Source organism: Pygocentrus nattereri, chromosome 5 (assembly GCF_015220715.1).
Source record: "Pygocentrus nattereri isolate fPygNat1 chromosome 5, fPygNat1.pri, whole genome shotgun sequence".
NCBI lineage: Eukaryota > Metazoa > Chordata > Actinopteri > Characiformes > Serrasalmidae > Pygocentrus > Pygocentrus nattereri.
The window spans coordinates 47,142,539-47,156,218 of NC_051215.1; the positions used below are offsets into that span (position 1 = coordinate 47,142,539).

The 13,680-nt window shown below is 39.7% G+C and overlaps 1 protein-coding gene across 3 annotated transcripts in view; it reads left to right on the forward strand.

Moving 5' to 3' along the window:
• Positions 1-311: 311 nt before the first annotated feature.
• The window catches only part of zdhhc5a (zinc finger DHHC-type palmitoyltransferase 5a), a 29,623-nt gene continuing 16,254 nt past the window's right edge, over positions 312-13,680 (forward strand). Inside the window, exons 1-3 of one of the 3 annotated variants that reach the window (XR_001856666.2) lie at positions 312-826; positions 9,131-11,123; positions 12,801-12,922. Coding sequence is in view for 2 of the 3 variants with exons in the window: in XM_017684503.2 (XP_017539992.1) it covers positions 10,969-11,123; positions 12,801-12,922 (277 nt within the window). In the remaining variant the exon portion in view is untranslated. Of the gene's footprint in view, positions 827-2,390; positions 2,551-9,130; positions 11,124-12,800; positions 12,923-13,680 lie in introns of those variants that run through there. The other 2 variants (XM_017684503.2, XM_017684504.2) reach the window with 2 other exon arrangements.

The following is a 13,680-nucleotide window of genomic DNA, read 5'->3' on the forward strand; positions in this document are numbered from 1 at the left end:
GTGTGGGTGCGGGTGGGCTTATCTGTAAAACTCCTGCTGTCTTCTCTAATCCCTGGCATAAGCATGTTCACAGACACACTCACACAAACAACACACTGCACAGTTTTTACTGTGTCAGTGTGTCAGTTTTATCTCTTATTGAGCTACCCAGAGGCTTTTATTCATTACAGACTAGAGTGGTTAAAGCACAGGGTCTGATTTTCGATCCTGGCTTTCTCTTTGCTCTTGTGGTCATCTACTCAAATCACCTTTGGCTGGTGTAGGACTGATTCGTCTTTGAACCAAAGCACTCATTGTGGCTCCTAGACTTGCGAGTTCACAACCTCATCCAGTCCACTTTTCTGTATTTCTTATTGGTCCCAATGATCCGATTGATCGACATTCGCTGCAAATGGGATTAGAGGAGGCGGGGTAATCTGGGGCAGCTCGTGGAACTGAACTGAACTGAGGGCTGTGCGGTGGAAAAACGAAAAATGTATTGGCTTTAAACGAGAAAGCGTGGCCAGCTTTACGGTAATCGCAGCGGTATAAAGTAGTAGGACAGGTTGCATGTGGAAAGGAACTGTTAACAAACAAAAAAACTACAACCGTAGGGCATTTTTTTTTCTTTTGAGAAGATTGTTAGCTCGTAATACGTGGGCTGTTTCAATGTTTAGTCGCAAAGCTACACGGCTACCTAGTTAGCCAGCTACTCAAACCAACTACCCAAAAGAATGAGAACGAGAGATTAAAGCCATTTATCTAATCTATCAGAGAGGATGCTCAGCGTCATACACACCAGATCCCCCTGATGAGATACCGTGTGGTGATGTGCAGCAACTGACAGGTAGGTCACTGCTGTTTTATGCCATTTATTTAACTAAAGGACTTCGAAAATGGGCGAACGGTTAGCTCGGCTAAGCTAAGTTAGCCACTCAGCTCTCGAAGCTTGACAGTAAGCTAACCCTAGCTAACGCTTAGCCTGGTCAGCCAGCTTGATTTTGTCGTAACCCATGATGGGCAGGCACTGTTCTGTCGAGGCTGCATCTCCTCTAAACATGCAATTAAATACTGACCACTAACGTTAAAGGCTGCAGCTGCTCGTCAACTTGTGTGTGCGGTTTGTGTTGATACTGTCAGCGTTAGTGGGTGACAGACTCGGCTGTTTGAACGAATAAATTGGTTATTAGCCTTCTGGCCACTTCACTAAAATCGTGTCCCGTCCAAAAGAGAAGGAAAAGGAGATGCTTGGGTTCATTTTGCGCCGTTTTAACGAGAAACCGTAGCTACCTTGGTTAGATTTACTAGCTAGGTGGTGGCTAACCGGCTAACGTTACCTAGCAACCTAGCTGCTCATTCTTTCTACTTATTGACCCACATAGCTGTGGACTATCAGTTAGTACGTTGTCATTTCGCCAACTAAGATAAACATCGGTTGTAAGGCCATAATGTTGGGTCCTCAGGCTGCTCCACGAAGCCTAAAATATCGGGTTGCTTGCCGTTAGCTAGCTAATGCTAGGATTTTTTTGGCAGCTGGCTAGCTGGGTTGCCTTTTCCTCGCCGGCGGTGTGAAGCCCACTGCGGCTCATTTGATTGTTTGACTGAACGCACGGCGAAATTGGATGCGCCTTTTGTGGCACACTATATGTATATCTGTTTTTCGTCCAAATGGTCAAAAAATGTGGATTTGGTAGGGTTTCATATAGTGCTTGGGTTTGTCTGGCTTCCCCACCCTAAAAAAGGGCCACGTTTACTCATCGGTGTCTGGCAGAGCGGCGAGCCGGAGGGAGCGCGGTGAAGGCGGCTGCAGACAGAGCGCGGATTCGCTCCGGGCCCTGCTGATTAGAGCTGCAGCGAAACACACCCAAAAAGCCCAGACACACACACACACACACGGTGTCAGGCTGCACGCAGCACTTCCAGGCAACCCACATGCCTTATACATTCTATATGAAAGACCTAACGGGTTAAGTACTTTTGTGTTCTTTCGAATGAACCATTATTTGATTCGCACTATTTTTTTATAACAAAGATCAAGACATCTGTCAGCTGTGTGGTACATCTGACTAACGCTGGCACGGCCTTTGCATGTCCTGTTATGTAGAGGGAGCTGGAAATAGACTTCCAAGATGTCTCTGCTCGTATGCAAAAGAAAGGCGCAGCTTAGAAATGAGCAGATTCCTGTATCCTGTATCCAGACTGCTAAACGCAAAGGCGTCCTTCGTGTGAGCTGGTGAACTGAAGCAGGTCTGCCCCTGTGACCAGTGCAGCGTTTGGTGCTGCTGTGCAAATGTGGCAGCATCTGCATCTTTTCCCCTCTTAAGATTTATGCGAAGGTGCCAGCCTTCAGGATGCAGGCACACTGCTTAATAAACTGTATATGTAACCATTAGACCCACTAGTCAAAAAGATGTGGCTTTCACATGTAGAGATATTCACAAATAGACAAAGCCATGCATCATTACCTACACCACCACGCTTGTGCAAATCCAGTTTTGGTTTGTCACTACAGGAGGCAGACTGACATGACTGAAGTGCTCTAGGCATAGCAGCAAAGCGGTGTAGAGCACGGTGAGAAAACAATGAAATCTTTTATTCCACTCTCTTATTTCTGTTTGTAGGCTAAAAAGGAAACACGTTTATGGGGAAAATGAGAGCAAATCAGTATTTTGTTGTGCGCTACTACCCATTTACTCATTGTGATAATTGCTCCCTAATGCTCTTACCAAAGAGTGCTGGGGTATTTATATAAATGAAAGCTAATAGATTATTTGACCATTGCTGAAATAGCTGAAAAAAGTTGGGTATTTATTCAGTCATTGTCACTGAACTAGCATCAAATGCATTAGATGTGTTTGACTGTAGTTGTTCTGTTGTTAAATGGGTGTGTTTCTGGTTTGGTCTACAGGTTTTTACTTTGTTTTGCTTTTCTGGTCAATTTCCATAAAAATAGAAAAAAGACCTAACCTAAGTCTAGGTCTTGAAAAAATACATTATTAATGAGAAGTTCTAGCCAATTCAAGAAGCTTATTGCTTTTTCCAAAAACCTGGTGCATATTTTAAAGACTTTTTTGGTGGAAAAAAAAAGCATGAAGTCAAAGAATAGAGAGGTGTGAAGATGGAGAGAGACGTATGAAGAGGGATTAAATGTGGGTCATTACAGTGTGTTTGGAGGATGACCTTTAGCACAGATGAAGAGTTTGTGAGAAACTGAAAGATCTGTCCAATAGAGCTGGGCAGGATTACGGTATATATCATGATCATGATAAATTGTCACGATGTAATTAATGCACTATGCTGTTCACGTATCGTGTATGTCATCAGTACTTGTAGAACACTGACCAACTGCATGTTTCATTATAAAGAGCAAAATTAGTCCTGTTTAATTAGATTCAGTGCTACACAGTATGTCATACTGAATAAAAATCATTGTATGTAGTTTTTTTGGAAGTATTTTTTTTAAATGTTGCACAGCGTGTTTATTTGCTTTGTTCCAACTGATCAGATGTCAATTAAGATAAATATTCTGACGTGTATTGTGAAAATTTCTTGAAGTATCGTGACATTTTTGCCCTGTCTCTACTGCCCAGTCCTTCACTTCTTTGAAAGTGTTTTTACAGAGGACGTCTCAAACTAGTGATACAGTTCAGTGTTGTGCTGCGATACCTTTTTCCTATACTTTAGAGTTCCAGCATCACTTGTTGTGTGTGTTTGATGACCAAGTCTGTTAGTCATGTTTTTGGTTTTTTTTCTCTGTTCATTTTTGTTGTGATCAGTAATGGTGATTAAGACTTAAATTCTCTCTTTAAAACTGGGAAAAATCCCATTCGGCTTCAAAAATGCATTTTTGTGGCAGTTGATGATTAACAGTGGTTAGAAAGGTGATATAACATCTGCAGAAACCTGTCAATAGTATTTATAAAACCTGGAAGAAGTGCCCCACAGTCATACTGTTTACGTTCTGCCAGCATAACATATATATATATGACCGGTCAGTGCTGGATATGACTTCCAAATGAAGATACCCAGAAAAGGGGGGATAAAAAAATCAGTATGTAACTGTTGAGTCCTAATTATGTATTATTGCCTATAAAAAACATAGACAGACTTCTTATTTATGTAATTACCTAGTAAACACAATCAGTCTACACAGCACAGGAGATAAAGCTTATAAATCGCTAGACAATCATATTATTTAATCTGTTGTGAGGTCAACAATATTCTGTTGATTTTAAACCTTTAACTACACCATCAAATGCCTGTGATTGCCAAAGTGAGTAATAGCTATGTATCTATGAGTGTGTTTACATGCACTTAATAATCCGATAACGGAAGAAAATCAGATTTTGTCAGTAGTCTGATTGAGTTTACATGCACTTGAGTAATCAGACAATGGGAAACTCTGGGTCGACGGGAGTCAGGCGGTAATCGGATTTCTGCTTTTCAACCGGCCAATAAACTTGCAGAAAAAGACATGATGTAAACGGAAGGTAAAACTCCAGCTTCATGTTGCGGCTTTTGTTTTAAAACATCAAACCACTTTCCCTGAAAATATGAGCATACTTAATCGAGAAGATGAATGATATTTAATGTTTAAAATGATATAATATTTATGGTTTCAGCGTCACTCCAGAAGCATTTGGTTGCTGGGTGCTGTGCTAACCAGTGCTTGCTTGTTTTTGGTACAGCTGTAAAATCCAGCTCTCTTTATCAGATTTCTTAATTGAATTTCAGGGCCTTACTCCAATCTAAGAAATCGGACTATGCTATATAATCAATAACTCCAGAAATCCAGTTATGATCAGATTAAATCTATGCTAGTTCATGTTACGTCACCCTGTTAACAATCAGACATTATCTGTTTTTATAGTCTAGCTAAAGCATAAGATCTAGATGTAAATAATTAGACTGCATAAGTTAATTGTAATCGGTCAGCCGTGAACCATTCTCAGCCCTCAAAAATGATCAAAACTGCAGAATTCATCCTTGGGCTATTTCTGCCTGTGACAAAATGATCAAAGCTTATTTGGTGTAGGGAGATGGCTGAAAGTTTTTCATGTTTATTCTTGCTGTCTGAAGATTTCTCCTTTGCTGGCTTAGCTCTTTAGCCTCTCACAAATTTGGACTGCTGGAAAGATCGAACAGCTTATGCCGTTTGGGTTTGTGTTGCTGTTTTTACTACAATCATGAATATGCAGTACACCATGGATATGTTATCTATCAGGATGCTTTATTAAATTATATACAAATGGTGACTCTACAAGCGCCAGCTGTTTTCACTCTTCACCATGCTGACTGGTGGTACAGTATGTCAGAAATATAGTGGTGGCGTCAAGTGTGACATCATTCGAAGTAATGCTCGGATTGCGCTGCGTCCTCTTGTAGGCAAGAACTGAAGGCTGTTGGGATTGATGTAAATTATTTGGACAAAGCAATGATTTTGAATGCCTTCTTAGCTAAATAGTGAAGTGGCTTTTTTGATGTTCAAACGATACTATTAATTGAAACTTTATCTTCTGTTGACAACTGGTGGGGAAAGCTGAAAGGTTCCAATCTCATCCACAGTGAAGTTGTGTTACTTGAATCAACTTTTTTGGAAGCAAATCTAACTAATAAATTGGAAAATTTCTTTGTGTTTTTGCTCAGTTGGATTTATTCATATGTAACACTAAATCTCTCTCCTCAGAGGGCTCAGATGCTGATACTGTCTTTCACACTTTCGAACACCCACTCATTCATAGGGTTGGGTAACATCCGTTGTTGTTGGGGTTTTTTTTCTTTCTTTCTTTTCCTCCCTCTTATGAATCAGGAGCAAGCTATTTGATTAAATGTGGCTGTTGTGGTGTTATCTTGAGCTGTATATTAGCTTAGCTGACAAAAATACTTATTCCTGATTGTATTCTTTGGCACAGGGAAGCCAAATTATAGTACAGACACACCTGTCTTGTCACTATGCCTTAATCAGTTTTACAATTGTTTAGGAAATTGGGACTATTAAAACTGCTGGTCAGTGGTGTTGAAACTTTAAAATGATATAAGGCTGCACTATATGTTGTTAGTGCTTGTCAATTGAAATTCAAAACTTTTGAGAGTGATACAGCAGAAGGCTGTAATAACATCACAATATTATGTTGTATGCTGTGGGCAGCCTTGAACTTCAGATCTTCCACGGGAGTGTTTATTGATTTCAGAATAGAGGCATTTATGTGATGGAAGAAAGTCAGTTAATGTAGGCCAGTCTTTACCATGTCCCATCAAGGGCTCACCAGTGCGTTTTTGATTTGTATGGATCATTCTACCAAATAGGTCCAAGGTGAAAGTTCAGAACCCATTTCGAACTTTTGGACTGTAGACTACTTTTGAGCATAAATCAGCAATACTAGCCAGTTCAGAACTAGCAAACACATCTTTGAACACACAAATTCCTAGTGCCCAGTGCCAAGCGTAGGCTAGAGGGGTATAACTCTTCCCATCATTGGGCTGTGTAGCAGCGGAAGTGAGTTCTCTGGAGTGACAGAACTTGATCAAATACCAGAGTTAAGGTGATGTTTGTGATCCAGAACTAGTCCTCCAACAACAATCCTGGACCTCACTAATGCTCTTGTTGCTGAATGCTGTGAGATCTTCACAGGAATATTCCATCTAGTGTAAAGCTTTCCCACTTTCCCTGAAGAGTAGTGGCTGTTACTGCAGTAAAGAGGGAAAAAGTTTTAATTTTTAATTTTTTTTTTATTTACTTTTTATAATTATTATTTCAAAATGAATACTCTTGATTTTGGAAGAACAGTGGATTAGTGAGTGTCCACAAACTTTTGGCCATATAATGTAGGTGGTACTGTAATCTCAGCATGTAGCAGTTTAATCACAGTATGGTATTTTGTTCTTGGAGCCCTTAAGCCTAACCCTTCTCCCTTCAGATTCATTCCCTAATTGACAAGGACACTACTCTGCTGTCTCCCCTTCTTTATTACAGCGGCCTTCTTTTCACCTTTTCACAGCTTATCTTCTTTTTGTAATGCTCATGTATACTCAGTTACCCACATGCCTAGCGATGTCCGTAGATTGAAACACATTTTACAGTTTGTATGAGAAGTAATTTCCCAGCAGGATGAGGAGAAATAAAACAGGTAATATGCAAGTGAGGTGTTCATCACTGACTCTGCACATGTGACTTTACTTAGTTATATATAATACAGCAGCTTTGAAGCCTGGTTTGAAAATGTTTGTCTCTTGGTGGGCTATTTGATAGTCAAAGCTTGGCATAATGTCACCTATACTATTGAATATACTGTAGGTTAGGACTGTCTTTATTGCCCATAGAGATGGCATATCTGTATCCATGAGTTATACGGTCCTATGCAAACACATCCTGCTCAAATTGCATGTTTTGTTGCTTTTCTCTGTGAAAATAAGTTAACACATTCGCTACAAAGTGCAAACATAAATATGGGATTTTTCTGCAAATTTAAGGGAAAGATTTTAAATTCAGGCATATTTGTCCAAGGGCACCCAAACATTCAACAGCATACAACCATCAATATTGGCCAGATATCAGCAGAAATGACGTCAGAAGGGGAAGAAAGAAAGAATGAATGTGATCCTGTCTTGTAACAAATCTATCCTAAATCAGAAAACGCTCAAACTGTGATTTTGTGATTTTAGCAGTGTGTTTCTCCCCATGGGGTAGTACAGTGTTTGGGGAATTTTGAGTATGAATAGTCTGCTTTTAGATGCTCATCCTAGGTGAAGGGCTGCTGTTAAAAATGGCTTAGGATTTTTCAAAAGAAAAAAGTTGGATAGGTATTGACTGTTACTCTAGATTTCAGTGTTGATATCAGAAAAGAAAACGCAGTCTTGTGCCATCTGTAGTAAATGATTTTATTATCAATCGTATTAGTGTACAGTTAATATAGTGATTATTTTACAGTTAATCACTTATTTAAGTAAAAAAAAAACAGCTAAACAACAAAGAGCACATGTATAGCTTTTCAAATATTCCATGATGCATTATTTAGGCTTTGGAAGTTAGTAGAAGAATATAAAATATTCATTATCTTGCCAAGTAATACATTTTTTAAATTTAATTATTGGTTATTGAGCAATCAAGTTTGATCTAGTTGTTCTGCTGTCAGCCTCACCAGGTCGGTCACTGGTTTGTCTTAACATGCAGGTGTTCTATTAACAGACTTACGTTGACCTTGCAGACAGGAAGAGAGAGTGATGAGAAAATAGCCCAGACCACTGAAGTGTGCTGAAGGGGTAAAGCGAGTGCCTCTCTTCTCTCTATAAAGCAGTGCGCCAAGACACAGGAGTCCAGTCTGATCTAATCTGAACAAGCATGAAAATGCATGTCAGTCTTTGCGTCACTGCTTTTGACAAGTACTTCAAATAGTCTTCAAAGCTGAATATTGATCAATCTTTTGTGTCTCGGTTGCCATCAGTGTATTTTTGATCTTAGCATATAAAACAAATGCTTGTAGAAACAGCAAATTTCAAATAGTATCTCCAGACTTTGCATACGTGAAAGTCTGATGCTCACTTGAGGTGGATGAATTTTGTGTTAGTAAACATGAATGTATTAGTATGATGGACACACGTTTTATATACATAAGTAAATACTGTAAATGCACAAAGTCATGTGACTGACCAGGTGCTAACATTTTTGCCTGACCATAGCTATGACAAAATGCAGTGTGCATCAGTGGACTAATGATGAAATTAAGTGTGCCTCTAACTTATCAAAGAAAAGAAAACTATGGTGATGTTAGATGGTAAAGGAACGTGAGATTTGTTGCACCTAAGTTTCAGAGTTATGTTTGCCACTTCATTCTGTGTCTGTGTTCTTACAGCGTGAAATGCAACCATAAAATTAAACGAAACAGTGTTGAGAGGCTGAGGTTTCCCTGTTAACTCTATTTTTCAGGAAGCGTGGCATTGAGAGTTCCCTCATACAGATCTGATCTTTTTTTTTTTTTCTTTCTTTTTTTTTGTGACGACACATGCAGCGTTATTCAAAAATTATGTTGTGACGTTTCAGTTGTTCACATGACTTTAATTTGACAGCTGGATGGAGACCTGGCTTCTCTGGAAAATGCTTTAATGTAGCTGCCTCTTGACTTGAATAATTCATTACTCTTTCTCTTTCTTTCAGATATAGCTGTTTGTGGCCTACTATGCACTCTACCACACCCTTCAGAAAGAAGCATTGCTGCAGCGAAGGACCGACGTGTTAACCTGTTGGACTTCTTTTTCTTTTCAACGGATTATTCATACTGTCATGTCATGCACACACATTCTAATGTAACTGTAGGCATGGCCCAGGAGACTGTCTTGAGGCTGCATCCCTCCAAGTTGCTTATGTAATGCTCTGTCATCTGCCAAGAAACAGCTGGCCACAGCACACAAGGAAGTCTCCCAGGAGAAAGCTTATGTTTGTTTTATTTCAGTTTTGTCACCCTCCAGTTTCCCCCCATGCTCACCTGAGCATTTGGAATTCTCTGTAGCTCTGAGGTCTAGATATTAGAGTTGCTCCACTGACCTGAATCTATAACCAGGAGTGTTATTGCTCACACTGGGAGCTGGGTGTGTGAGCATTTTATACAGAGCTGCTTATTATTTTTCCAAAACGCAAACGCAGCATTATTCACTTTTTTTTTTTTTTTTTTTTTTTTTTAACATTTGTTGACTTGAATTTAAATCGACAGCTGGATGGACACTTTCCTCAAACGGTTATCTTGGTGCCCAAACTATTATTCAGAGACTTTGAGGATCATCTAGGCTCAGTTTTTATCTTGCAAACTGGACGTGAGGATTACCCCTAAACTGGTCCTTCACTGTCTTCAGCCTTTTGACCTGCCTCAAGAATGCTTCGAGTTGGCAAAGAGAGACTTAAGCGTGTTCTGTTTAGTAAAGTGCAACCTCACAGGTGTTGAATGAAACAACATACATTTTTGCAGCTTTCAAGGGGCGCAAAGATCAACTTCAGCTGACGACCATTTGTGTGCCAGAAAGAAATTAAACACAGGACACTCACTAAAGCTGTTTTATTATTGTTTTTTCTATTCAGTTTAATCACCTTTTTAAGTTCTGATTTTAGACTTTAGACTCTTTCTCAGACTCTACTTCAGAGCCCATGTGTCTCTCAAAAAAGGCAACGCTAGTATTTTTTTAGCCTCTGCCAAGCCAACATTTGCTAAAGACACAAAGAAAAACGTACTAAATCAAGTCGTAAACATTTTCTCCTCTACCTCTTAAGTTTTACTGTAAACCAAATTTGTTTTGCATCAAAAAAAAAGTTTTTACTCATTTTTGGTCATTAATTTTCACACACATTGAATTGTTAATTGTAAAAGAGAAAACACTGTAGTTAATTTAACACTATTTTTAACCTTTTTTTTCCACCAAAAAACATTGAGCCATATTCCTTTTTTTGGTTATTGTAAAGTTGTTTTTTTAATAGTCACAGTCATTTTATTTTGGAAGATTGTGCTATTTTAAACAACTAACATGATGTTTTTTATCTTGAAGCCCTTCAAATAAGCACTGTCTTTGTGGCTATAAAGAAAGAACTTCTTTGATCTTTTAATAATTTGCAAAGAAGCCAAGAATATTACAGAGAACCTGCTTTTACGGTTTTCATCTTTACATCCTCAATAATATCAAATAAGCCATTGATAAAAAAAAAAAAAAAAGTTTAAGTGACCCATGAAAATCTGGAGGTAATAAATGGACTTCAGCTTTCAGGCCTGTGTTTTGTAGAGTGCTTCAGGCGGACTCTGCAAACCCTGCCTTTTTTTCCTTGATCTGTTCTATTTTTTAACTTTCCTGCTGAAACTATGCAGAGACTGTGGCATTTCTTTACATTGAACCGAGGGAGAAAAGAACGACCTCACCTTCCTTAATCTCCACCTGCATCTTTCACATATTCAAGCCCTCACTTGCTTGCAAGGGCACTTTTTTGTGGCGGATGCTCCTGGTGTTCCCTGGGTGATGCCAAGCAGCAGTAAGAGTGGGGGTGTGTCTGGCCCCGCCTCCCCACCCCACCCCACCGTTCCATCCCGCCCCCTCCGACCTAGTCGCTATGTCCCGGTGTCTGCGGCAACAGCATTCTTGGTGGGAGCAACCACGCTGTTCTTCTGCTTCACGTGAGTATGCAGAACTGTTTGAAAGTCTTAGGCAGCCAAGAAAAGTTTGGAAAACTTACCTGGACCCAGTTTGCCCAAAAGCGTCTTTGTGTTAAGATCGTCTTAACTGATAGAGAGTGTGTTCACAGTGATGCTTGCTCTAGTGTTTAGGAGTCACCTATGTGCTAAGATGCTTTTGGGGAACCCAGCTCAGGGCAGCAAGTACCACATTATTTAACGTTAGAATGAATTCAGATTAACCAAAATACAGTAACCCCAGACATTGTGTGGATTTGTTAATATCCATCAGTTCACCTGGTTTAATTTATTAAAGAATTAACGAAAGCACATATTTTGTGGTGTTTGCAAATACTGCCGTTCCTCGAGGAGAGGTGTGGAAATGGTTCGCGAACCCCTTGTATGGATTTAAATGTTTGTGATTTTTATTTTTAACAAAGAAACAGTTCATGCACCAGAAAGAATCTTTGGGCAGCAATGCCCTCGCCTAGCTGTGTAAAATGATAAAATTTTAAATCGCACTGGAAAAGAGGGTCTGCCAGAAGTCCTACATGTAAATGTCTGGCTGATTGCGTCATCGCTTAAGTATCATCAAACAAGTTCCCAGTAGGAGTGGGTTTTCTTAATTAGCTTGTTGGTTTAACCGATGGAACGGTTACCTCTAGCTTGTGGCACCTCAGCTATGAACACTAAGCTGAGATTTGAAATCATAATCTGAATGTGTCTTCTTGTCCTTCACAGTGGTTTGAGGAGGAATAGTAAAATGAGGAATCAACTGAACAATTCTATCAGAAGGCTCTGTAGCAACAACAACCGCATGAGCGTCTCAGTCATTTATAATTGCATGCTCAGGTTAGCCAGTCATGAGCTGTGAGGCTCAGTGCTCACTTGCACACTGCACACATTAGCTGTGTGTAGAGTGTGTATTTGGCAGGCAGCCAGAAGCAGTGGGTACTCTTCTCCGCTTCAGTCATTCATTTGGTCTGATCCCTCTTCTCACCAAACCCTCGGATTAAAGTCTGAAAAGCACGGAAAATGGGCCAACATCTGCTGCACAGCATCCGAAAAACACACAGTCATCCTCCAGCCCCTCTTACCTTTTCTTTAACCATTCTAAACCTTTTTCCTGCTTTTTCTTTCACCGTCATTCTTTTCAAGGTTTTCCCACTCGTCCTTTCTCTGTTCTCCAAGTTGGCATCATTTTCACCTTCATATTTTTCTGTTTCTTCTAAACTTCTACTTCATCTACTCTACTTACTGCTCCTTTCGCTTCCTTTAACTCTTTGCAAATAATCCCCACCCCCACCCCCCAGTCTATCCATGCTGCGAAGTTGAATGTTTCATTGATATTTCAGATGAGCCTTTGTTTCTGCTCTAGAACTCTTTTGCTCCTTCTTTCGGTCCCTTGAGGATAAGTGTCTTTGTTTTTGCTGTGTGTGTTTGTGAGTGAGACGGAGTAGCCAGCATATAGTCCAAAATATGGGTCAGTGTTCCCATGACAACCAGCCTCCTTTACCTGAATCAAAATACTTAAGCATCAGCGCTACTAGCAGCCCTGCAAATATGCCTGCTGTTGATGTATGCATACAGACACAGATGTTTTTCAAATGTTTTTCAGACAGGGAGGCTTTGAATATGGTTTTTGACTGTTTTCTATTGTTCTTTCTCTTTTTCTTTCAGGTGTCCATGGCTTTCAGAGCAATTTTCGGTTGCTGTGCCAATATATAATGGCATCATGTTCCTTTTTGTGCTGGCCAACTTTTGCATGGCCACTTTCATGGACCCTGGCATCTTCCCTAGAGGTAGACACTCATAAAATTGTTTACATATATGAACTTAGCAGTGCACACTAACAGACACAGTTAACAGCTTGGCATTGGTACTAGAAGAAAACATTTAACAGTATTTATGCTGTGTTTACATGCTGACATTGGGAGAAAAATAAAAGATTAAAAGATTAAAATATAAAAAAAAAAATTAAGTGGATGTAAACAGCAACATGTGTAAAACCAATAAAAACAGAATACGATGATTTGCAAATCCATTTCAACCTATATTCAATTGAATACACTACAAAAGCAAGATATTTAATGTTCAAACGGATAAACTTTGTTTTTTGAGAATATTCACTCATTTTGAATTTGATGCCTGCAACACATTCCAAAGAAGTTGGGACAGGGGCAACAAAAGATTGGGAAAGTTGAGGAATGCTCAGAAAACACCCGTTTGGAACATTCCACAGGTGAACAGGTTAATTGGAAACAGGTGAGTGTCATGATTGGGTATAAAGAGAGCGTCCCTGAAAGGCTCAGTCGTTCACAAGCAAGGATGGGCGAGGTTCACCACTTTGAACAACTGCGTGAGCAGATAGTCCAACAGTTTAAGAACAACGTTTCTCAACGTGCAACTGCAAGGAATTTAGGGATTTCATCATCTACAGTCCATAATATCATCAAAAGATTCCGAGAATCTGGAGAAATCTCTGCAAGTAAGCGGCGAGGCAGAAAACCAACATTGAATGCCCATAACCTTTGATCCCTCAGGCGGCGCTGCATTAAAA